General features: G+C 40.2%; 1 protein-coding gene across 1 annotated transcript in view; it reads left to right on the top strand.

The window, feature by feature from the left end:
- TMEM200A (transmembrane protein 200A) overlaps positions 1-18,600 on the top strand; it is an 81,012-nt gene extending 62,412 nt beyond the window's left edge. The window contains exon 2 of the mRNA XM_082730721.1: positions 15,536-18,600. Within this exon, the coding sequence (XP_082586847.1) occupies positions 15,552-17,030 (1,479 nt within the window). The 5' untranslated portion in view covers positions 15,536-15,551 and the 3' untranslated portion in view covers positions 17,031-18,600. The remainder of the gene's footprint in view (positions 1-15,535) is intronic.
- The last annotated feature ends 5,253 nt before the right edge of the window (positions 18,601-23,853 follow it).

Here is a 23,853-nt window from a genome sequence, read left to right as displayed (position 1 = left end):
TCTGGAATTCATTATTATTTTTTTTTAAAGTCACTGTTTAACTAATATTTACTTTGATCTTGGTAAGGTTGTAGAACTTAGGGTAGTTAACTTTATTCCTTTTAAATCCAAACGAATCCTAAAATGACCTTTTAAGCAGTACATAGTCTTCAATATTTTATGAGAGCAGGTGGGGCAGGGTTGGGGAGCTAGGATGATGATGATGACTGGTGTCTCCACCGAGTAAGACTCAGGGATTTTACCACTGAATTCTGTCTTCTGCTTGGGCATTGCTGATAGAAAGTTATGCTTCCTGGGTCTAAACCCCCACCTGGCCATAATTCCTGCAAGTCATTCGTGCCATTCTAATGGCTCTCCTCCCTCTGTTTTCTCTACTGGGAATTCCTTCCTGCTTCTCTGCTTTTCTTCCTCCCTTCTTTGAAGACAGTGTGAATGTCACCTTCTTTTTGACACCTGTCCTGCTTATTCCCTCCCCTGATTCTCACCCCCTAACTTCACTGGCTCCTTTTGGCTTTCTCTGTCTCCCATAAACACTTCCATTGCTGTGCCTACAGTGTGTCTTAGTACTTGCTTTGTGGTCTGCTTCTGGGGTGTCAGCCCGATAAAGGCACAGAGGGTGTCAGACTCGCTGTGGAGCTCTGGCACACAGTTGGTGCTCAGCAGACACCTGTTGAGTGCAGAAGTCAGTGTCCAAGGTCACAAGCATGGATCCTCAGACAGAGGAGCACTGAGGGTGGAAATCCTTGTAAGTGGCGGTCTGAACAAGAAGCAGCCCAGACAGCGCTAACTAGAGCTGAGTGAGATTCTCTGCTTTCCAAAGCGAACGAGAAATTTGAATAAATGATCAACATCATTCTGGAAGAATTAGGAATGTGATTTGATTTATTTAATTACTTGACTTCATCATCTTATATGGATTTAGGAAGCAAGAACAGTCCTCTGCATTATGTCAAAAGTAATAAAAAAGAACCCAGATGCCATATAAATAAACAGTTTAAAGCAAAGGATACCGAAGCCTGAAGAAACTCCGCTATTACCTCAATCCTCTCCATACTTTTCCTTTGGGAGATGAGCCAGTTCAGAAGGAATGAAGTGGCTAGAGGAGCGGCATGGTCAGAACTTGCTCTCACAGGCCTGGGAAACAGCTACTGCTACATAACTTAGTTATCTTCTTGGACTCTTAGCTCATCTGCTATAAGGGGGATGCTAAGCACCTGTACGTCGTGAGCATGAAGCTACAGCCTGCATTTCAGAGTTGTGAGGATTGAATGAGCCAACATATGAATAAGCCAACAAATGTTGGATTGATCTCCAAAAGGCTACAGATAAAATCTGTGGTTCAGCATGTAACTATAGCAAATCTAAAAAATACTTAGACTATTAAAGCAAGTTATGTTTGTCTGCGGGTATCACTGAGGATCAAAAATGTAGACTAATGGACCAAATATTCCTTTAAAAAGTACATGGGTCAAAGGTTCATCATCATAACCCTCTTTGTTTTTTTTTAGATTTTGATGACATACATCAAGATCTGAGGGCATTTTTGAAACTCAGACTAGAGGGACATTGGGGTGGCTCAGTTGGTTAAGCATCTGCCTTCAGCTCAAGTTGTGATTCCAGGGTCCTGGGATGGAGTCCCACTTCGGGCTCCTTGCTCAGCAGGGAGCCTGCTTCTCTTTCTGCCTGCTGCTTCCCCTGCTTGTGCTCTCTCTCTCTATGACAAATAAATAAGTAAAATCTTTAAAACAGAACAAAACAAAAAAACCCCTCAGATTGAAGTCACGTGAATTTATAGGATGGCTGAACCTTGGCATAAACTCATCTTAGATAAGCCTAAGGATATCGACTCTTGAGGGAAAGTTCCATGTGAATAGACTTTCTCTGTGTTCAGATTACGCAGGGGCAGGGTGGGCATGGTGTAACAATTGAGCACAAGAGACCCTCTCCTTACCAACACCCCACCCAACTTGATCCACAAGCTCCTACCAAAACAGATCCTCACCCTCTAGGACAACTCTTGGGTCTCTGTAGGCAACAGAACCATGCTGCATGCAAAGGATGAAGCAGGATCAATGGACAGGGCAGAACAGAGATCTAATTTCAGGGCATGAAAATTAAATATGATTCAGCCTTGCTGCCTCATCTCCTGGAGGAGACGAATGCAAATGAGGTTAAAGGGAAGAACCCCTTCCGGAGCCCCAGACCCGGTTTCCCTCACAATGAAGGCTGAAAAATCTCTGTCCAGCCTCTGTGGCCGCATGCTTGATGAGAATAATAATTCTGACATTGAAGGCTAATCTCCAGCAGGAGCCCGTTTTCCATAAATGAATCAAAGTTGGAAGGTTAGAGTAACTGAAGATCATCAGCGAGAACTGAGCTCTGGGGAAAGAAAGAAGGCCCCAGCCCCTCCGGAAGCCAGAAGGGAGCCATGTAAGTCAGGATGACCCAGGCACAGACCAACCAAGGAGTCCGGAGAAAGGATTTGCTTTACAGTACACACAGTATCCATGAGCATCTCCCAGATTGCAGATTTCCTAAAGACAGTTGCCAGTTGGTAACTCATCCTTTATGTCACCTTGAACCCAGTAAATGCAGGTGTTGACTTTTGTTCTCTCTCCTTCACCATTATGATGTAACGTAAGTAAATCTTTCATTCCTGAGTTTCTGATTTAGTCCGGTTAGTGATTTTAGCCATTTTCTATTTTCTCTATATTTGTATTTTTGCCTCAAAGGCAAAATTATACCAGTTTTTATATCAGCAAGTCCACCAAATTACCCAAATGTATACCAGATGGCTCTCCCTTTTACTCCTATATTACAAGCTTAAGTATCCTTTCTTTGGGGGGGCGTTGGGTGATCTGTACTTAGAGTTCCAAAAGGGAACTGAAATAAAAGCAGCGTGTGCTCCTTGCAAAAAGATGAAGACTTTGGCTATACCTGAAGCGAGCGTTCGCCCTCTTGTCATCTGAGCACTCTTGGCTGTGCTGTGGTCTTCCACATCCCTTCAGTGCCTATCTGAACACATGTTCTGTGTGGTTGATATAAACAGGATCTTAAACTCTTTATTTCTGTTCTAAAATCTCAAAAATAGGATGTAAATAGGGCGCCCAGTTTGCTCAGTCTGTTGGGCGTCAGACTCTTGGTTTGGCTTGGGTCGTGATCTCAGGGTCATGAGCTCGAGCCCTGTGTTGGGCTCCACACTCAATAAGGAGTCTGCCTGAGATTCCCTTTCTCCCTCGACCCCTCCACCACTATAATAAATAAATAAATCTTTAAAAAATATGATGTAAATGTTTTACCTCATTAGTTCACACTCTATTTTAAATATCTATATACTATTCTATTATTTAGATGCAGCATGAACGACTTAGCCAATCTTCTGATGAACATGTAAGTAGTTTCCCAGATGTCACCATTCCCATAGCACTGAATGCACACTTTGTGGAGACTCGCGGAAGTCTTTCTAAAGGATGTAGTCATGGAAGTGAAGTGGTGGAGGGGAGGCGGCGACAAAGGGAATGGACACTTAACCTTTTGAAAGTCACTCTCAAACTAACCACAGAAAAATACCAACGTGTTTTAGGGTTTATTTGCTTTACACCCCACCGGTAATGGACATACTCAATCCCTCTTTTTCTTCTTTGTCAATTAGTAAGTGAAGATCTGTTTTGACTTTTGAAATTGGTTTAGTTGGCAGTTTTCTTTCCTATTGAGTTGCTCTTTTCCTTTGCTACCTAGACATTTGTACTTTTCCTTCTGTGACTGGGCTATGAATGCCTTTTGTCCATTTTTCTCTTGGATTGTCATTTCTCACGGGAAATTACCAGTAAAGCAAACCATTATAAAGTATAACAGATATTTGAAGCTAAAAATATCTCGGGCATGACCCCCACATACCCTACCATTGTAGAAAGCAGAGATGCGCACTTATGGTGTTTTTAGAAACAGGGTTCCATCTTTTGCTGCCATTAGGTTAAACCTCCCTTGAAATCATTTTCTGCCATGCATTCTTTCCAGTTTTTTTTTTTTCATATTCCTGATATCATATGCAGTTTATCATTCTTCTCAATTTTCCCCTCTTGACTAGTATAATCAGTCAGGATTTATAGATGATCTGGTAATCCCAGCATCCCCAGCAGGACAATTCCTGACCTTATATAATTGTATAGTATTTTTTGTTTTGTTTTGTTTTGTTTTTAAGAAGGTATGAAAAGAAGTAAGGATTTTCAAGAAAATATATAGAACTGATTCATGGTTTTAGGTAGTTAGCATTGCATTAATAAACCATAATCCTCCCCCCCCACACCCAACCTGGTTCTCCTTCTCTTCCTCCATTGTATCCACCTTTCCTTCTTCCTTCTTTTCTGTCCTTTGCCTTTCCCCTCCTCTTTCCTTCTCCTGCCTCCCTGTCTCTATCCAGCAGCAGCTCTGACATAATTAATTTTGTCCCCTAGAATCTAAGTGAAAACGCTACATAAAACATTCACTCACTGGTACTTCAATGGTGAAACCATAGGAGCTCCATTAAACCCAGGAGTCACGCAAGGATGGCCACGCCTCCCTATTATGTACTTGTTTTCCTTTGCTCTCCATGGCCTAGGTGGTATAGTTACAAAATAACAATTGTAGGGGCACCTGGGTGGCTCAGTCAGTTAAGCATGTGCCTTTGGCTCTGCTTATGATCTCTAGGTCCTGGGATGCATTGGGGTTCTTGCTGAACAGGGAGTCTTTTTCTCTCTCTCCCCTGCCCCTCCCCACTGCTCATTATCTCTCTCTTGTTCTCAAATAAATAAATAAAGTTAAAAAAAAAAAGAAAAAAGAAAATGCCAATTGTAGGTTTAAAATTGGGAAATAAAAGGCAAACATATATCTGGATGATGTAATTGTCCTAGGACACCTTCAAGAGAATGAACTAAAATAGTTTTCTTTCTTTCTTTTTTTTTTTTAATAGTCAACTAGTTCAGTAAGGCAGCTTAGTAAATTAATGCACAAAAATCAGTAGGCTTCCCATATCCAAATGACAACCACTGAAAGACAGAAATGATAGTGACAGAAAGCTTACTGCTATACAGTGAAAACCCAGTGCCAAAATACCCAAGAAACATAAAGTAACAAGAAATGAGAAAGATCTATATTTAAAAAAAAAAAAAAACAACAACTATGACATAAAAGAAAACTTTTAGATAAAATGCTACTGTGGTATAACACTGTCAGTTCTCCCGGTACTTATGTAGAAATCTAGTGGGATCTCAAGAAAAATGCCAGGTTTTTAAAAATCAAATTCTGAAGTTCATAGGCAGAGTAAAAGTAAGAATAGACAAGAAACTTTTGACAAGGAAAATGAAAATAAACTAATCTTATCCAAATATCTATTATAATATGAATACTAATCAAGTCAGTTTGGTTCAGGCAATTAATACATTAATGAAACAGAATGGTCAACTTTAATATTGACCAAAGTGCATATGAGATTTGGTACATACTACAACTCTAAGAATTTAATATGCAGTGAAAGTAACATTTTGAAGCAGCGGGGGAGAGGTTTATTTCTTGTAAACAAATTAGATCCCTACCTGTATTCTTAGACACACACACACACATCCAGATACATAAGAAAATCAAAATGTAGGAGAATTAGAACGTAAAATTACTAGAAGAAAACATGGGAGAATTTTTTTTAAAGATTTATTTATCTGAGAGAGAAGAGAGCACGAGCACACATGAGCACACACATGTGCAGGGGGAGGGGCTGAGGAGAGACTCCTAAGCAGACTGTAAGTTGAGCTGGAAGCCCACTGAAGGACTCAGCCCCGTGACTCCAAAACCATAACCTGAGCTGAAACCCAAGAGTCAGATGCCACCCAGGTACCACAATACGGGAAAATTCTTAACATAATCTTCCACTGAAGAAGATCTAATGAGTCTATGAAGCCATCAATCAACATATTGATAAGTCTGACCACTTACAATTAAAATTTTGTTTGATAAAGGATACAATATTTAAAAATGTAAATTAAATGTGTTTGCCAGGCATAACACTGCCAGAGAGCTGATTTCTTCAATATATAAAGAGTTCTCATAAATCAATTCTAAGAAACCAAATGAGAAAACATTCTTCCCACTTCTTAAAGAGCTACGAGAAATCCAACATTCTCCTGGCCTCTAGGAGGGGAAGACTAGGGAAACCAGGAGTGTAGGTAATTACTCTCCACTTCGTATTGCCAGATGCCTTGAGCTCAAGTAGCTTCCACATAGGGGGCAGGGAAGGGGAGAATAGGGGAGGGGAGGGGAAAGGAGGGGAGAAGGACAAACTGACTAACAAATACCGTTTTTAAATTGGAAGTCTAAAAATCTGTCTTCCACCATTCACCTTCCTGCCACTAACCTGTACAAGTGGGAGAAAAGATGAAGAAAATGAAAATAGAAATAGTCACATGCACCCCTGCTACCTCCTTCACTGATGTTTCTCTAAAGAATATGTTCCTTAATGCTAAAGGACTTTTGTATTTCCGAGCTGAAGAGACTCATTCTTTTTGTGACTGGTGAGCAGTTTGGTCTTGCCCTCTGTTACACCTCTTCCTCCCTCGCCTAGGTTACACTTAGGGGATAAAGAAATTCTCTAGTGGAAATGATTAAGTTTGAATTACTTCCTAATGTGTTCCTTGGGTTTTACAAATGCTTCATGGCAGCCTTGACCAACCATGGTTTGGAAAACTATGTAAGAAACTTGATATACAGGGACGCCTGGGTAGCTCAGTTGGTTAAGCAGCTGCCTTAGGCTCAGGTCATGATCCCAGGATCCTGGAATTGAGTCCCACATCGGGCTCCTTACTCAGTGGGGAGCCTGCTTCTCTCTCTGCCTCTCTCTGCCTCTGCCTGCCACTCTGCCCGTTTGTGCACACGCTCTCTCTTGTTCTCTTTCTCTGACTAATAAATAAATAAAATCTTAAAAAAAAAAGATGTAACATACTGATGTACAGTATTGCTGATTGCTAATTTCGATGGTGGGTTGCTTTGGTGGGAAATGGTTCCTCATTTGCACTAGAGAAGAAAGGAAGATGTTTGGCATCCTTCACAATATTGGCCCAGCTGCATTGCAGACAGAGCTGGCGGCCTTAGAGAAGACATTTGCCACAAAGTGGAGCAAGTAGTGAAACTCACTACCAAGCTTCAGCCTATCCCCTTGCCCTATAGGAATGTCAATACTATGTTTGCTACTCTCCAGGCATTTAAAGTCCCTGGAAAGGATACTAATACTGGAGTCTCCCTTACCAATGTTGTCTCCAAAAAATATTGTCACCGTACCTCCTAAGTGAAGTCACCATAGATGTTCTTCTGCGGCAGGGAAACCATATACAAAGTCCAGCCTGGGGTTTTGAGTGTTTCAGCTCTTTATCCAGGAATATCGCAGCTAACTTCATGCATTTTAGTAAATTTGGGACTATTCAACAATAGCTCCTGTGCATTCGTTTCAGGTCGACTTCCTGCCCAGAAACACCGTGAGCAGGGTGTGTGACCGTCATTGTAAGTGTTGTACAGATTTGAAGAATTGGGGTACAAGGCAGGAAGCATATTTCTACTTTGGGGGAAATAGCCTTCTAATTTCTTCTGTTCCCGCGGAAAATGTCTCCCACTGGGTCTCAGCAGGATTTTGTCTAACGGCTCATTATGGATCTGTTATTTGGCCTTCTGAAGTCTTTTGTGCTCTGTGAGCTTCATGGCTTTTAGTCCTGGGAGAGCAGTTGTTCGATGTCATTGTTGCAGAGTCTGTAATTGGTTTGGGCCCATATCTTACAGTTTGTCAGGCCGGCTTCAGTAACAAAGAGTGTGTATAGGTTTCCAAGCATATTCTGTGTTCTAGCGTTTTCTGCGTGCATTGGATGTACTCAACCATGAAGTGGTATTTTATATTTAAGGACCTGAGTATCATTCTGCTCATTATAAAAAATTTTATATCTCCCTTTAGTTCCAGCACTCATGCAGATGTGGACTTACACTGAATATTAAGAAACCCTTCTCTCCAAGGCAGACCAGCAAAGGTCTTCACAGTGTACACAAAATCACAGCTTAATTCTCTTGTCACAAAAATAACATTTTGCGATTTTCATCCTATATCACCCTTATGGCAAATTCTCTAGTCCCTATATCCCCAAGCCCCATATTCCTCTTCATTTTCAGTCTGCTTTATGCCCGAGGGTCCCAATGGAAGCAGAACAGTGCCTGCAGAATTGATCAGAAATTCATGGGTTTGGTTCAATTGCATCATTAAGATAAGTAAAAACATTAGATGAACTGGTTTGGGTTTTCCTACTTAATTTATATTATTGCTTTTATTATTTTTTTGTCTCAAGACAGGCCTCCAAATTTGAAGAAATACAATGTAAAAGAAAGGCATGCTTTATACAACCCCCCACCTGTCTCTCTCTTCTATAAATGCGGCTCTTCTTCATAACTACCAAATTATTAATGCTTTGGGCACTAAAATATGCAGTCTCCAATGCAGATAGTTTTTGACTCTAAGTCCCAGTACAAGGTTGTGATCATAATTTCCTCTCCATGTGCCTAGCAGAGCAATGAAAAAGTTAATGGCACTGAGCAATGAAGAGTTAATCAAAATAACTATTGTTTATTGATAACTCACTACAATTAACACTACAGTAAACATTTCATGGATAATACCTCATTTTATCCTTAACATGACCTTACAACAGACACAGCTAACATCACTAACGTAGACCATTGTTCCCACATAATGAGTTGTGTTTCATGTTCATGATTTCCTTTGCTCTACAACAACCTTACAGATACTGTTACTGTCCCCATTTTACAGATGAGGACACTGAGGCTCCAGGAAGTTGAGTCAGTTGCTCAGTTGTAGCTATTAAGTGGTGTGGCAGAGTTCAGGCCCTTCCCACCTGGTTTTCTGCCTCCCCTGTGCTAAATGCCATGTACTAAAGAAGGGTTTTTTTTTTTTTTTTTTTTTTTGCCATTTTACAGATAGAGGAACTAAGATAAGAATCCAACAACAACTTGTTCAATGGGTGCCTGGGTGGCTCTATTGGTTGAGCATCCGACTCTTCATTTTGGCTCAGGAGATGATCTCAGGGTCATGAGATTGAGCCCTGTGTCGGGCTCCACACTCAGCGTGGAGTCTGCCAGAGATTCTCTCCCTTTTCCTCTGCCTTTCCCCCTGCTTGTGCACTCACACACTCTCTCTCTCTTTCTCTAAGATAAATGAATAAATCTTTTTTTAAAAGATTTTATTTATTTTTGCAAGAGAGCAAGAGAGAGAGAGTGAGCACAAATCAGCTGGGAGAAGGGGTAGAGAGAGAAGCAGACTCCCCATTAAGCAAGGAGCCCAATGTGGGGTTTGATCCCAGGATCCTGGGATCATGACCTGATCTGAAGGCAGACGCTTAACCAATTGAGCATCCCAGGTGCCCAATGAATAAATCTTAAAAACAAAAACAAAAACAAACAAACAAAAAAACTTGTCCAAGGTTGCCTGGCTACCAGGTTTCTACAATTCCACTTTCCATGTGCAAAACCATTTCTACACATTAAAAAATGATTTCTACTCTATTCTTACTTTTTAAACTTTAATGTGATAGAACTATTAGTCACCCATAGGCATTTTCTCTTCCAACTCTGGCAAGGATATAGATTAAAAATCCCAGTCTGAAAGTTTAAAATGTCTCTACTGGGAAGAGAGTCCTATAACTATTCTAGCTTGAACAGAAAATATTTCCATCTGTCACGTTTGTGGATACCACATGGGGTTTTTATATAATGTTTTTGTTTGGTCCTGAAGGCACAGATTAATTTTTACTTCCTTTGGCAGATAGCCTCATATTCTGGTGAATTTTTAAAACTTGAGATAAGAATAAAAATTCAAACATAGAAGTAAGACAATATCAAATATATTTAGGACAATAAGCATCCTTCAGCTGAGAAGATGAAGAAAAACCCTAGTGCGAGCACCGTCATGAAACAGTGAGGAACACAAATGAATTCAAATCTGTTTGCATGGCAAACTCCTACTGATACAGTGAGTCTCCACTCTTGCCGCTTCTTGGAAACCTCCCCCTGATTCCTCCAGATAGTGTGGAAGAGCATTCTCCAGGATAAGTCCATCATCATAGCCTCATTTTATTTTAAATATATACTTTATTGTTCTCCAGCTGGACTCCATACTCCTTGAAATCAAGGACCAGGTGTTATTAACTTGGTGTCCCTGGTCTGCAGCACATTTCAGTCATGGGTTGGCTTTCCTCAAGTCAATTTATAGTCAACAGAGAAACTTTCTGAGCATATATCACATTTTTGGCATTGAATTCTGTGAGGCATTGAGATAGCATGAAAAACAATAAGAAGAGGAATATTTAACCAAGAGTGAACACTGGGCCGGGAATCTGAAAACTTGTATTCCAATCCTATTCTTTCTGCAACTTCATTGTTGGATCTGAGACAGCATTCCTGGTACTTAGTTGGTTAAAAGGAATGTCTGATTCAAAGACTTCTAACGTCTCTCAACTTTGCAAGTATACTTACTTATTATCTCAGATGGAAGTGTGCGCATGCCTCTGGAGCCACATCTGATGTGTGGGAGACTCATACTGTGGTCAGAACAGTAGGTCAGTGTGGTCAGATGAGGACATAAGAGTACAGGCAATAAGCTTCTGTGAGGATGTGAGTCCTAAGTGTGGATGAATGCTCTGAAGAGCCAATTCCACAATGCACTTTTAAGCTTGTGACGGGGGTGAAGGACAACTACAAGGCTTTTAAAATGATTAGCAGAGCAAGAGGAGGAGAGGTGAAGCCTGACGGTGAGACAGGAGGGTGTGGGGTTAACATATGATATGCAAAGCTGAGATCTGCTCAGTCAAAGAGAAAGAGGTTTTGGCTGAGGGTGTAGAATAAGCATGGTCCCGGGGGAAGATGAGTCTCAGGTAGACGAGTAGATTAGAATGGGGCGCACGAGTAAGTCCAAGGGTCTACATCTGTAGGGAGAAAGGTGGCCACTGCGACTGAATCCATCCTGATGGTTTCTGGAGATCTACGGTGAATGGGTAAGATTGTGAAGGCCCAGAGATAGCCAAGCAGGAAGCCGGTTTGCGCAGTGAGGAAGATGATGCACGTGTCATTCGTAAGCTGGCCATCTTGATAGCTGTGGCTAGCAACACTATGGCTGATATATAAGCCCCAGGAATGGAAAAGAGGCTGATGAATATGTAGCTGAAAGTTAACCCTATCTAAATTTCTTTTTTATTTTTGGTTGTCAACAGACAATGATACCTGTCTTACCTGTCTTCTAGTTTGACTTCTGACAAAATCATGGTATTTTTTTGAAGAATATGGAAAGTGAGTGTGGCTGACCCTCTAGTTAGGTTTATTTATAATTAGTCTAATGGCTTCTTCAAGAAGGTAGTTACTGGGGGCACCTGGGTGGCTCAGTGGGTTAAGCCTCTGCCTTCGGCTCAGGTCATGATCTCAGGGTCCTGGAATTGAGCCCTGCATCGGGCTCTCTGCTCAGCAAGGAGCCTGCTTCCCCTTCTCTCTGTGCCTGCCTCTCTGCCGCCTACCTGTGATTGCTCTCTGTCAAATAAATCTTAAAAAAAAAAAAAAAAAAAAGAAGGTGGTTGCTGATCATTACATTCTTGAGGCCAGAAAACTGATTTTGAATCTACTGTTATAACTGCCATACAAGATGTCAGTGTTGACTAATTACATGAGAGAACAGCTACCCAAAGTAACAATACCCACTTAGGAGGAGGGCCCTATTGGAACACCACATGGCTTCCTTCAGGTTCCAGAAGGTTAGGTAAAGCTTTGCTTCCAGATAGATTGGGAAGCATAAATTCTGTGCCCAAGGCAACAGAATGAAATTCAGTTAGTAAAATTCTCCACTTGGATCTTTAAGGAGATAAGTCCCAGCCCTGCCCTGGGATGGCAGAGAGCACACTCACAATCATGAAAGTGTAGAGTGGAGGGGATATGACTTTGCAGCATAAGTTTAAAAAAAAAAAATAGATTGAGACTGCTTTCGCATAGACTGTACCCCATAGACCAAGCTGACTTTACGCTTTGGGGGTGCAAAGGCCTGTGCATGTACTCTCTCCATATTTACTGTTCCATGGACTTCTTACTGCAGAACTGCCATTAGCATCTTTATATTGTTCCCAGGGTCAGTCCCTCATTGCTGCTTTGGTCTACAAGTTGAGATTAATTTTCCTAAGATTATAACAATAGTATGTGTGTCTTACTCCAACCCCATCACATGTGAATGGAATATTCAGGTGCTTGGGAGTGACACTTGCTATCTTCCAAGACCTGCCCTTCCCTTTCCTCTTGAGCCTTACCTGGTTTCCTCCTCCAGTGCTGAGCTGGGTGCTAGCTAGAGGCAGACCAGGGCCTCTGTGTGCCAGCCTTGCTTTCCTTTGACCCTGCCTGAAATGCAATTCATTCGACTTTTCACTGTGATGGAAGTTAGAAAGCTTTCATCTGCTGGAAGCTGGTTTAGCTCCTCCATTATAGAAACTTTCATTCTAGGGGTATTAATTCTGTTTTATGGGGATGGACTAGCTCCTACACTGGGGTTCAAGTTCTTTGAAGCAATGACTGTGTTAAGCATCTTTGCTTTCCGCTCTGGGTCACTTTGGACCTAATCATAACAACAGCTCACTAAAGAAGGATGTTGGCACATACCCTGAGCTTCCTGTTCCTTGAGACTCGCGGTGCCCCCGTCTGGGCCTGGCCAGGGCAGCCCTGTTGAAGAAGCCATGGGATCCTTTCATTTGCCCCTACTCTGTTCTTGATTTTTCCAAACTCTGCCCTGACTCTTTTCTCCTTCCATTTGCTGTAAGTTTTCCCACTTAGACTGCCCTTGCTTTTCCTTCCTGTCTAGTCTAACCCACCTGCTCGCATACGAAGCCCACTCACGGTCGCTCTTTTCTGCCTTCCTCTCCTCACCCATCTTTCTCGAATACGATTTTCTCTTCTAGCCCCCTTTCCTCTGTCAGCCTCAGGAATGGAGAGTGGCAATGCTAGCAGAAAGGTTTTGACAAATGGAGGTGAACGTGGACTCTGAATGGAAGGGTCAACCATAGTGGGGCCTTTCAAAGCAGATGAAAGCTTTTGCCTTGTTTTGTTTCTGTTCAGAAGGATCTCGGACTAAATCCTCAGTCCGCCACATGGAAATAACTGAGTGAGACGGCTTCTATCTAATCAAATTACTGTATTCAAACATTTGAAACTGTTTTAGGATCAAGAAAACATAGGTTGACATGAAACCCTGTGGTAGCTAAGGTTGGGAAGACATTCTGTACTGTAGTATGTATGCGTTGATACATTTCATACACTTATGCTGTGGGTTACAGGCTAGCTTCTTCTTTCAGCATCAAACTATTTTAATCCTACTTATAATTCCAATGAATGCTGGGTTTCCTCTCCAGCTTGTTCAGCTAGCTTAAAGGGTAGATACCATCCACAACCCTGGTTACTGAAACACTATTCAGAAATCATAACTAGCAACTCAAAAGAGAGCTCAGTTTCACAAGATGAGATTTGATGCCGTGAAGCAACCCTCTCCAAAATTTGCCAGAGACCTTGTGAGTCTTAAAATATCCTCTGTTTCCTACCAGCCAGTTCTGGCAGCTTGAGAACTATTCTTACAAATAATGACAAATATTTTACCAACTCACAACATGTTGCTTTTTGTTTTGGTATTAATTTTGTTTGTTCATATTTTTAACTAGGAAAGTTAGTATAATAACGCGATGGTCATCCAACAAATCTCAGGGAAAGGATTACTCTCCTATTGAATGTTTTAGCATATGTTTCTTGAACACTGGCTATGTACAAGTTATTACATTGAATGTTTTTGGTAATGAAAATATGACTTGAACTTGATGTTTGACCACAAGAATTCAAAGAACAGAGACATTATAATGCAGCAAGTGCCATGTAATACTTGCTAAAATGCACTGAGAAATGAGGGCTCGGGTGGGATTTGCTGAGTGAGTCAAGGAAGGCTTTCTAAAGGAAGTGGGATATGAGTTTTGATGACTAGCCAGATGTTAATGTGCGCAATGTGGTACGGAGGGTAAGGGGCAATCTAGATAGTGAGAGGTTATTAACAAAGTCTCAGAAATAGTACAGTATGAAGTACAGGAAACATCGTAAGATTTTTGTTTTATGTAAATGAAAGGGAGCAGTTAGAGATAAAACTAAATCCCCTGGGTCTGAAATCCCCCATTTAACTCTGCTAGGTAATGGGGAATGTTTTATCCATTATTCCACTCTTTAAACCATTTCAGAGCTGTGTTTGAGGATAATTAATCAGATAATTAATCTGTCCTCAGTGTAAAAGCTTGACTGGAGGAAGAGAAATTGGAGTTTGGAAGGCTAGCTGGAAGGTTATTATAATAGTCTAGTAAGAGGTACTGCGAGCTGCCCTGGGCTAGGAGGGGTGGGATTGGGATGGAGGATAGAACTGAGAGACACCAGGCAGTGAACATTCCTAGGATTTAGAACCTGATGAGAAGACGAGGGGGAAAAAAGGGAGGAGCCAAAGATAATTATGAAGATCCAAACCTAAGAAGTGACACCCTTAAGGAAGGCAAACAAGTCAGACAGTACTGGGGGAAGGTGGGTTCAGCTTTGCTAGTGGTGCATGAATGTACATGTGCTCCCCAATGGTTCACCATTGGGAACTCAGCTAGAGTCTGAAAGACTGGCTTGCGATTCACTAGCACAGACGTAATGGTGGCAAGTGTAGGAGTGGATATGAACGCCAAGGGAGGGTCTAAAGAGAAGATGGCCAATGATAGGCCTCTCAGGAGAAGGTGGTCTACGTGTAGGGGAGGGAAGATGAGTCAAGATTGAAGTGGTCAGTGAGGTCAGAGAAGAGCCAGACTTAGAATCATGAAAGACTGGAGAAGAGAGTTTCAAGCAAGGAGGGGCCAGGAATGTTCATGGACACAAAGAACTAAGGAGGTTGAGAATGGAACAGGAGAAATGAAATGTGGGAGTTAAGAGTTTACTGGTAACTGTCACAAGAGGGGATTTTATAGTGTACGTTGCTAGAATCTATTCTCTTTGTAAGTCTAGGTTTTGATGGTTTGAGGCCTATTGTCCCATTTCTTTAAAATAACAGAAATAATAAAAGATAGCATGTGTGTGTTTGTGTGACAGAGAGAGAGAGAGCGAGAGAGTGAGCGAGCACCTTGTGACCTGGGACTGTTTTACATAAGTGAAAGATTGTTTAAGTAAAATAAACCTTGAACTCACGTTTCCTTAATAATAGAGATACCAATTTATCTGATTGGAGATACCAATTTAGCTGATGAAGGAAATCCCCAGGATTTTACATTACTCAATAAGCAAAACTTCTACTCAAACTATGTCAATTAAAAATATACTGTTCTGCCCTTTTTCATTATATGAAACAGCAACAGCAAGAACATAGAAACAATTGTTGAACAGATGAGCATGTCCCGGGACGTGTTAGATTATCATCTTGTTTCCTTCTTTTCAGAGCAAAAGACTGAGCTATGATAGCAACCGGTGGTGTGATAACCGGCCTGGCTGCCTTGAAAAGGCAAGACTCTGCCAGGTCACAGCATCATGTCAGCCTCAGCCCCTCGCCTACTGCCCATGAGAAGAAACCGGTCAGGCGGCGGCCTCAGGCCGATGTCGTAGTCGTTCGAGGCAAAATCCGGCTTTATTCCCCATCCGGTTTCTTCCTCATTTTGGGAGTGCTTATCTCCATTGTAGGAATTGCAATGGCAGTCCTTGGATATTGGCCCCAAAAAGAACATTTTATTGATGCTGAGACGACACTGTCAACCAACGAGACTCAGGTCATTCGGAACCAAGGTGGCGTGGTGGTCCGCTTCTTTGAGCAACATTTGCATTCTGATAAAATGAAAATGCTTGGCCCTTTCACCATGGGGATTGGCATTTTCATATTCATTTGTGCCAACGCCATTCTCCATGAGAACCGGGACAAAGAAACCAAAATCATACACATGAGGGATATCTATTCCACAGTTATCGACATCCACACACTGAGAATCAAGGAGCAAAAGCATATGAATGGCATCTACAATCTCCCATTGATGGGAGACACAGAAGTAAAACAGAATGGGAGCTCCTGTGCCTCGAGACTGGCCGCAAATACCATTGCCTCTTTTTCGGGTTTTAGGAGCAGTTTTCGGATGGACAGCTCTGTCGAGGAGGATGAGTTTGCACTAAACGAAAATAAGAGTTTGGGGCATCTCATGCCCCCTTTGCTTTCAGACAGCTCCGTCTCCGTCTTTGGCCTCTATCCACCTCCCTCCAAGACGACTGATGATAAGACCAGCGGCCCTAAGAAATGTGAAACCAAATCAATTGTGTCATCGTCCATCAGTGCTTTTACATTGCCTGTGATCAAACTTAATAACTGTGTTATTGATGAGCCCAGTATAGATAACATCACTGAAGATGCTGAGAACCTCAAAAGTAGGTCAAGGAATTTGTCGATGGATTCGCTCGTGGTCCCTGTGCCCAATGCCAATGAGTCCTTCCAGCCAGTCAGCACCGTGTTCCCAAGGAATAATTCCATTGGGGAGTCGTTGTCAAGCCAATACAAGTCTTCTGTGGCCCTTGGACCCGGGGCTGGACAGCTCTTGTCTCCTGGGGCTGCTAGAAGACAGTTTGGGTCCAACACTTCTTTACATTTGCTCTCGTCACATTCAAAATCCTTAGACTTAGACAGGGGTCCCTCCACCCTAACTGTTCAGGCAGAACAACGGAAACACCCCAGTTGGCCTCGGTTGGATCGAAGCAACAGCAAAGGATACATGAAACTAGAGAATAAAGAGGACCCCATGGAGAGGCTGCTTGTACCCCAAGCTGCGATCAAAAAAGACTTTACCAATAAGGAGAAGCTTCTCATGATTTCAAGATCCCATAACAATTTGAGTTTTGAACATGATGAATTCTTGAGTAACAATCTAAAGCGGGGAACTTCTGAAACGAGGTTTTAATGTTCAAAAATATATCATTTTACAAGGCTATATATTTTAAAACTATTTTCACTGGTGTTTCCCTGTTAAAGTATGGATCATACGCATTTTTTATCAAACGGTTTGTAGTGGGTTAGACCTGGTTGCTTAATTCTGTGGCGGTGATGGCTGTATGTTCAGGTTACTTATGATCATAGGACTTTCTCTGATCACCCGTGATTTTATATTCTCCCTTCTTTCTATCAATATGCACACAGAACACTTCCATCTGTACTAAAGCTCCCTTTCTTTACTTTTAAATTCTCTCATTGATGGTCATCTGTATAGGATGAATTGTCCAGAGTACAAATTTTCTAAACAACTGCTTTTTTTAAAAAAATAAAAAATCAATTAAATTATTTAAAAGGAGAAAGATCTAGTTCCTGGGTGAGCTAAATAATTTGGACTGGTGAAATTGGTCTAGTTCCATGTGAGCTAATTGATAGGAATTATTTAATTTCGTTGTGGTTAGTACCCTGAGCTCTGGGACTCTTTTTTCATTATTTGTTCTATTTTAGTGTTATTTTATCAAGAAACCATGTATTCAAGAACCATGGCTGAGAGTGCCAGGTATTCTTAGGAGTAAATATCAAAATGCTATTAGCTATAACTTTAGATATTCAGAATTAAAATTTATCTGCATCTAACTTGAAAAAGGAATGAACCAATTTAGTTTGTAGGAGTGCTATCTTGAAATAATTATATACATGAAGAAGATGTTGATTAGTCACAAAAATACGCTATGGGTTAGTTAACGCTAACTAGTCTTCATATCTTTCCTAGCTATCTTTTTTATCATCCAGCATCCATTCATTCCCACATCCTTCTTTTCCCTTGAGATTTTTCAGATCCTGTTCTTTGGAAAACAACAGCTAACCTTGACTTTTCTTTTTATCTTTGTGTATCACTAGCTTGGTGATTCAAGGAAATTTAGTCCTTGACAAATTGCCTTGAAATTTGTCTTGTGCTGGAAAGCCTTATGAAGACCCCAAAGACTTTCTTATGGTGTAATACATTTTGGGGATTGTAACTCTCAATTATTGAAGATAACAAATACGAAAATGAATGTTTCCATTAGAAAATGTTCATGTTTCCCATTAAGGTAACATTTAATTGTAAGAACTGTTTAATGGAATACTCAGGAAATTTTACAGGTTCTTGCTAATGCCTAAATGTTACTGAGCATCAGTATTATTGCAGCTATTGTGGAAAAGGAGAAGGAAGATATATTTCTGTGCGTAGCTCCCCACAATTCCATCTTGTGATGGCATCATGACATTGAGTCAATGTTACTTGTTAGAACACCAAGCTTGTATACTGTAATAGAGTAGACTCAATATTTTACTATAAAGCATTTAATAAACTTCTGTTCTTATTAGAAATTTGTGCTCTGCCTAAATTTGCTATCATTTTTTAAATATGCAATTCTGTTTAAAGTATTGTTTTTCAAACTTTTGAAATATATTCTGCTGAAGACTCCTGATACTCCAGTATATGTATTGGGTTCTGTGGCTTTCTTATTTTGCTCCTATTAAAGAGCTAGGTCTACCCACCTATTGAATTAGACCATTTCCATATTTGTTCTTGTGTGATTATTAATTTTACATGTCGACTACACTAAGGCATGCCCAGATTTCTAGGTGTGTTTATAAGGGTATTTACAGAAGAGAGTCACATCTGAATCCGTCAGCTGGTCACCAGTGCAGACGGACATCATCTAATCTGTCGAGGGATTGAATAGAACAAAAAGAAGAAGGGCAGGTCTGTTCTTTGTGTTTGAGCTGAGACATCTGTCTTCCTGCCCTCAGACATTGGTACTCCTGTTTCTTGGGCCTTTGGAATTGGACTGAGGTTTATTCCACTGACTTCCCTGGTTCTTCGGCCTTCAGGTTGGGGGTGAAACTACACCACTACCTCTCCTGGGCCTCTCTAGTTTGCAGTTGGCAGATCATGGGATTTCTTGGCCTCCACAATTATGTGAGCTAATGTTTCATAATAAATGTCTCTATATTTATCTATCCATCTCTCTCTCTCTATCTATCCTATTGGTTCACTTTTTCTGGAGAACCCTGACTAGTAAACTTGGGATCACTCACTTAAAATTTCATTGGCTTTCAGGAAAATAACTAGGTATATAGCACCTAGCGAATGTCAGATGCTCCCAAGTTTGAAAACAGTTACTCTAAACACCCCTGCATAACTGTGAATGTTATCTTATGTGGCAAAACAAACAAACAAACAAACAAAAAACACACACACACAAAAAAACAAAAAACAAAAACAACAATAATAAAACAAACACTTGTAACCCTAACTAAATGAAGGATGTTGAGATGGGGGAGATTATCCTGTATTATTCAGGTGGGTCCCATGTGATTACAAGTGTCCTCATGAGAAGGAGACTAAGAAAGAGTTGGCTACAGAGGAAATGATGTGATCACACCAGAGAGAAAACTGAAGATGCCAAGATCCTTGCTTTGAAGATGGAGGGAGGAGTCACAAGCCAACAAATGGAGGAACAAAGCTCTACACACTGGAAAAAGCAGGGAAATGGATTCTCCCTTTAGAGCCTCTGCAGGAAGCAGTCCTGCTGACACCTTGACTCAAGCACAGTGAGACTGATTGGATTTCTGGCCTCCACAACTATAAATGAGTAAGTATATGCTATGTTAATCCACTAACTCCATGTATTTTGTTACAGCAGCCACAGGGAACTAATACATTCCCCCAAACAAAAGGAGTTTTTTCAGAGAAGTGAGCCAGTTGTCAGCAGACTACTAAGCAGGGTGAAAGGCACCCATCCCAGGTGATGGCAGGTGGCCCAAAGTTCATGTATGATCAACATAAAATTTATTTTGACATTGATAATGTAAGTATAATAATTTAGACAAAAGAAGTAGAGCTGCTTTGAAGCAGGAAATATTGACTTTGGGAGATAATAAAAAATAAATGGCCAATAGACACATGAAAAAATGCTCAACATAACTAATTACAGAATTGCAAATCAAAACCACAATGAAATAACACCTTTCACCTGTCAAATTGACTAATATCAAAAAGACAAAAAACAAAACAAAACAAAAACAGATGTTGGCAAGGATGTGGAGACTATACACTGTTGGTAGGAATGTAAATTGGTGCACACACTGTGGAAAACAGTATGGAAGTTCCTCAAAAGGGTAATAATGGAAGTTCCATAAAATCTAGTAATTCCACGTCTGGGTTTTTAATCTGAGGAATATGAAAACACTAATTCAAAAAGATGTATGCACCCCTGTGTTTATTGCAGCATATTCACAAGAGCCAAGATATGGAAGCAACTGAGATGTCCATTGATAGATAAATGAATAAAGATGATGTGGTATGTATACACAATGGATTATGACTTGGCTATAAAAGAGAAAGGAATCTTGTCATTTGTGACAACATGGATGGACCTAGAAGGTATTATTCTATATGAGTAAGTTGGACAGAAAAAGGCAAATAATACATGATTTCATTTATATGTAACATCTAAAAAACAAAACCAATGAAGAAATAAGCAAGAAAGCAAAAACAAAAAACAAAAAACAAAAAAACCCCAGAAACAGACTCATAAATAAAGAGAACAGACTAGTGGTTGCCAGAAGGGAGGGGATGAAGAGATGGGGAAAATAGGTGGAGAGTATTAAGAGGTACAAACACACACTCTGTCTCTCTCTCTTTCTCTCTCTCTCTCTATATATATATTCCCATATTTGGGTAAGAGAATATCCTAAACTCTTGGCTTCAAAGCAGCTACCAATTGTAAAAGTTTTCATCGTCAAATTAGTGTTTCTGTTCATGTAATTTTAGAAGAAGCAGTGGTAATATCAGTAAAAAGGAAACTTTTTTAGCCCAGCTTTGAAGCAAAATGGATATTGTACTAGCAAAGAACAGTGTACTAAAGATAAATTTTTAGTTAATTGCTTTAGCAAGTTCAAATTTAACCCTCTTTATTTTATGGAAACATACCATGAATGACTAAAAGAAGTAAAATAAGTTTTTTTTAAAAAAATCCATCAATTTACCAAAACTTTACCTACAGTGTTTTAAATATGAAAGTCTTGGCTTGCCCCATGATACACATCCAACCTCTGTGGTCTTCAGATTGTTCAAAGATCTTAAGCACTCTTCTCCAAGTAGCAGCGCCATACATATATTATCCTTCCACTTAATTCCAAAGAATTACACTTTCCCCCTTGCTATATATAATCCCATCTCAGGCCTTATATCAATAGTGATAATGACCATAATATCAGATCAGATCCCCATTTAATGATTTAAGTCCTCTGTGATCTGAATTCAAACTGAAGTAGTCCAGTTGGTTTCTTTCTATATACTGTTTCACTCAGGTTGAATGCATAAGGGGGGAAAAGGCCAACTTCACTGAAGTACCGTTGACTCATTGATGCCTTCTTGAGATAAAATTTAAAAATCAGGCCTGCCCAAGAACAGGGTTCATTAAAGTGACAGAATTAGGTCCTTCAACCCTTAAATGTCGGCAGGTCAATTCCTATTCTGGAAACACATCCCTGGTAAACTGATTTACATATGTATTTCTTCTTTTGCTGACTGTAAGAGAAGAGAAAGTAAGTAAGAAAGAGATACAGGAATTTCTGCACATAGGATCTTGTCTTTCTCAGGCATCAAGTTGGTCTTCACTTTAATCTTAAACTCTGAGTATTCTCTTCTTATTGCTTCCCTTTACTACCGGTTGGTTCAGTAGTTATACAGAAATTACTGAGAAATTTATTTTCATTCCTCCCTACTAATTCCCCATCTAATATTTGGAGATTTCTAGTGACTTTCTAGTTCCTTCTCATCATGAAATGGTGTGGATTGTGTCTCCAGGAGCATGTGTACTCTGTAAATTAACTTTAGAGATTTTGTTTGCAGTGCAATTATTTATAATCTAGATCATAATGCCATGATACTTATGATACCAAGATTGAATATTTACTGATGGAAACATGAAAGCCTAGAATTTAGAAGCTATAAGACATTAGAGCTGATACCCAGTGGGACACAAAAGTTAGTAGCAAAACCAGGACTTGAATCCAAGTCTGTTGATTCCCATGATCTACATCAATTAAAATCAAGTCAGTTTTTTTTTAAAAAGATATTATTTATTTATTTGACAGATACAGATCACAAGTAGGCAGAGAGGCAGGCGCAGAGAGAGAGAGGGAGAGAGAGAGAGGAGGAAGCAGGCTCCCTGCTCAGCAGAGAGCCTGATGTGGAGCTCCATCCCAGGACCCTGGGATCATGACCTGAGCCGAAGGCAGAGGCTTTAACCCACTGAGCCACCCAGGTGCCCCTCAAGTCGGTTTTTTTTTTTTTTTTAAGATTTTTAAAAACACATATGTTCAAACTCTGATGAATAGATTTTGTGCTGATTAGGACTAGCGCGGAGAAAAATATCTAAAATTTCAGGTAGGAAATAGAGTGTTGAAACTTTCATCATATCTTAGAAGTATGTGTGGGGTACACAGGGTGTGATATACTTGGGACAGGTGTTAGATAAGGCACAGTTAGAAATGGGAAGTTTTAGTATTTATCTTACACATTGACTTCCTGCATTTTAACATATTAACTGTGAAGCTCTGCCATGAAAATTATGCCATTATGCCTGCCTGAGCTATTATATTATCTTTGAACAAGATTTATGGAACTAAAATGAGTCATTTGCATCCATATTCAATAAACCACATGTACAAGAAGGAAGGCAGGAAGACGAGGAGGGAAGGAAGAAGTGTGGGGTTTGAGGGATAGAGCGGAGACAATACCATATGTTTTTAAGGCTTATTGAAAACCCATGCATAGCAAATGGCATTCCATTTACAATTTATTTTGGAACAAAACCAAGCCTATAATTTTTAATCATGGAAGCAGTGAGAAAACATTCTTAGTTGATTTAAAAATACATTTTAATAGATATTATGTGTTTATTTTCCAGCTTATTTCTAATAGTCACCCTAAGGGTTAGCGAAGTAATCACTATTGTCAACTAATTAGTTGACAACTAATGAGGTTGTCAACTAATGAGTCATCGATAGCTCAAAGCTGTTCAGAGATTATTATTTTTAAAAAATGAAATCACGGGGTGCCTTGGTGGCTCAGGGTGTTAAAGCCTCTGCCTTCGGCTCTGGTCATGATCCCTGGGTCCTGGGATCCAGCCCAAATCGGGCTCTCTGCTCAGCAGGGAGCCTGCTTCCTCCTCTCTCTGCCTACTTCTCTGCCTACTTGTGATCTCGGTCTGTCAAATAAATAAATAAATTTAAAAAATGAAATCACTTTTTTTCTACACTCAGATATTTTCTGTGTTCATTAGGTATATTTTTTTTCTCTAAAGCACTTCCAATTCCAAATGTGTTACCATTTACAATGCTAATAGCCTGAGAAGTCAAATGATCTTTCCAGCCAGTTAATTGAAGAGTTAAGGAAGTATCTTTCAAAGGCTCTTGTATTTTATGTTTGTTATTACAGTCTGTTACTGTTTCAAGACCTTAAGACGGTCAAATGAAATACAGATGAGCAAAAATTTGAAGGGGATGTAGAGTCAGAATCATGTTCAATATAGATTATTAATTATCCTTTACAGTACAGTATGCTCATTACCAATTCACAGAGGGGAATAGTCTCTTAGGAAGTAATCTAAGGGAAATACACTCTGTTGTGTGATCACTGCATTGTGTTTTATACTGACTTGCAAGATATTTAGCAACTTACAGAGAAAATTTAATAGAAGCCATTCTTTTCCTATGCTAGAGTTCTGGCAATGATA

Source organism: Mustela nivalis (genome assembly GCF_964662115.1).
Source record: "Mustela nivalis genome assembly, chromosome: 5".
In the NCBI taxonomy this organism is placed as follows: domain Eukaryota; kingdom Metazoa; phylum Chordata; class Mammalia; order Carnivora; family Mustelidae; genus Mustela; species Mustela nivalis.
Note: the sequence above shows the minus strand (reverse complement) of the source record. Positions and strands in the feature narration are given on the sequence as shown.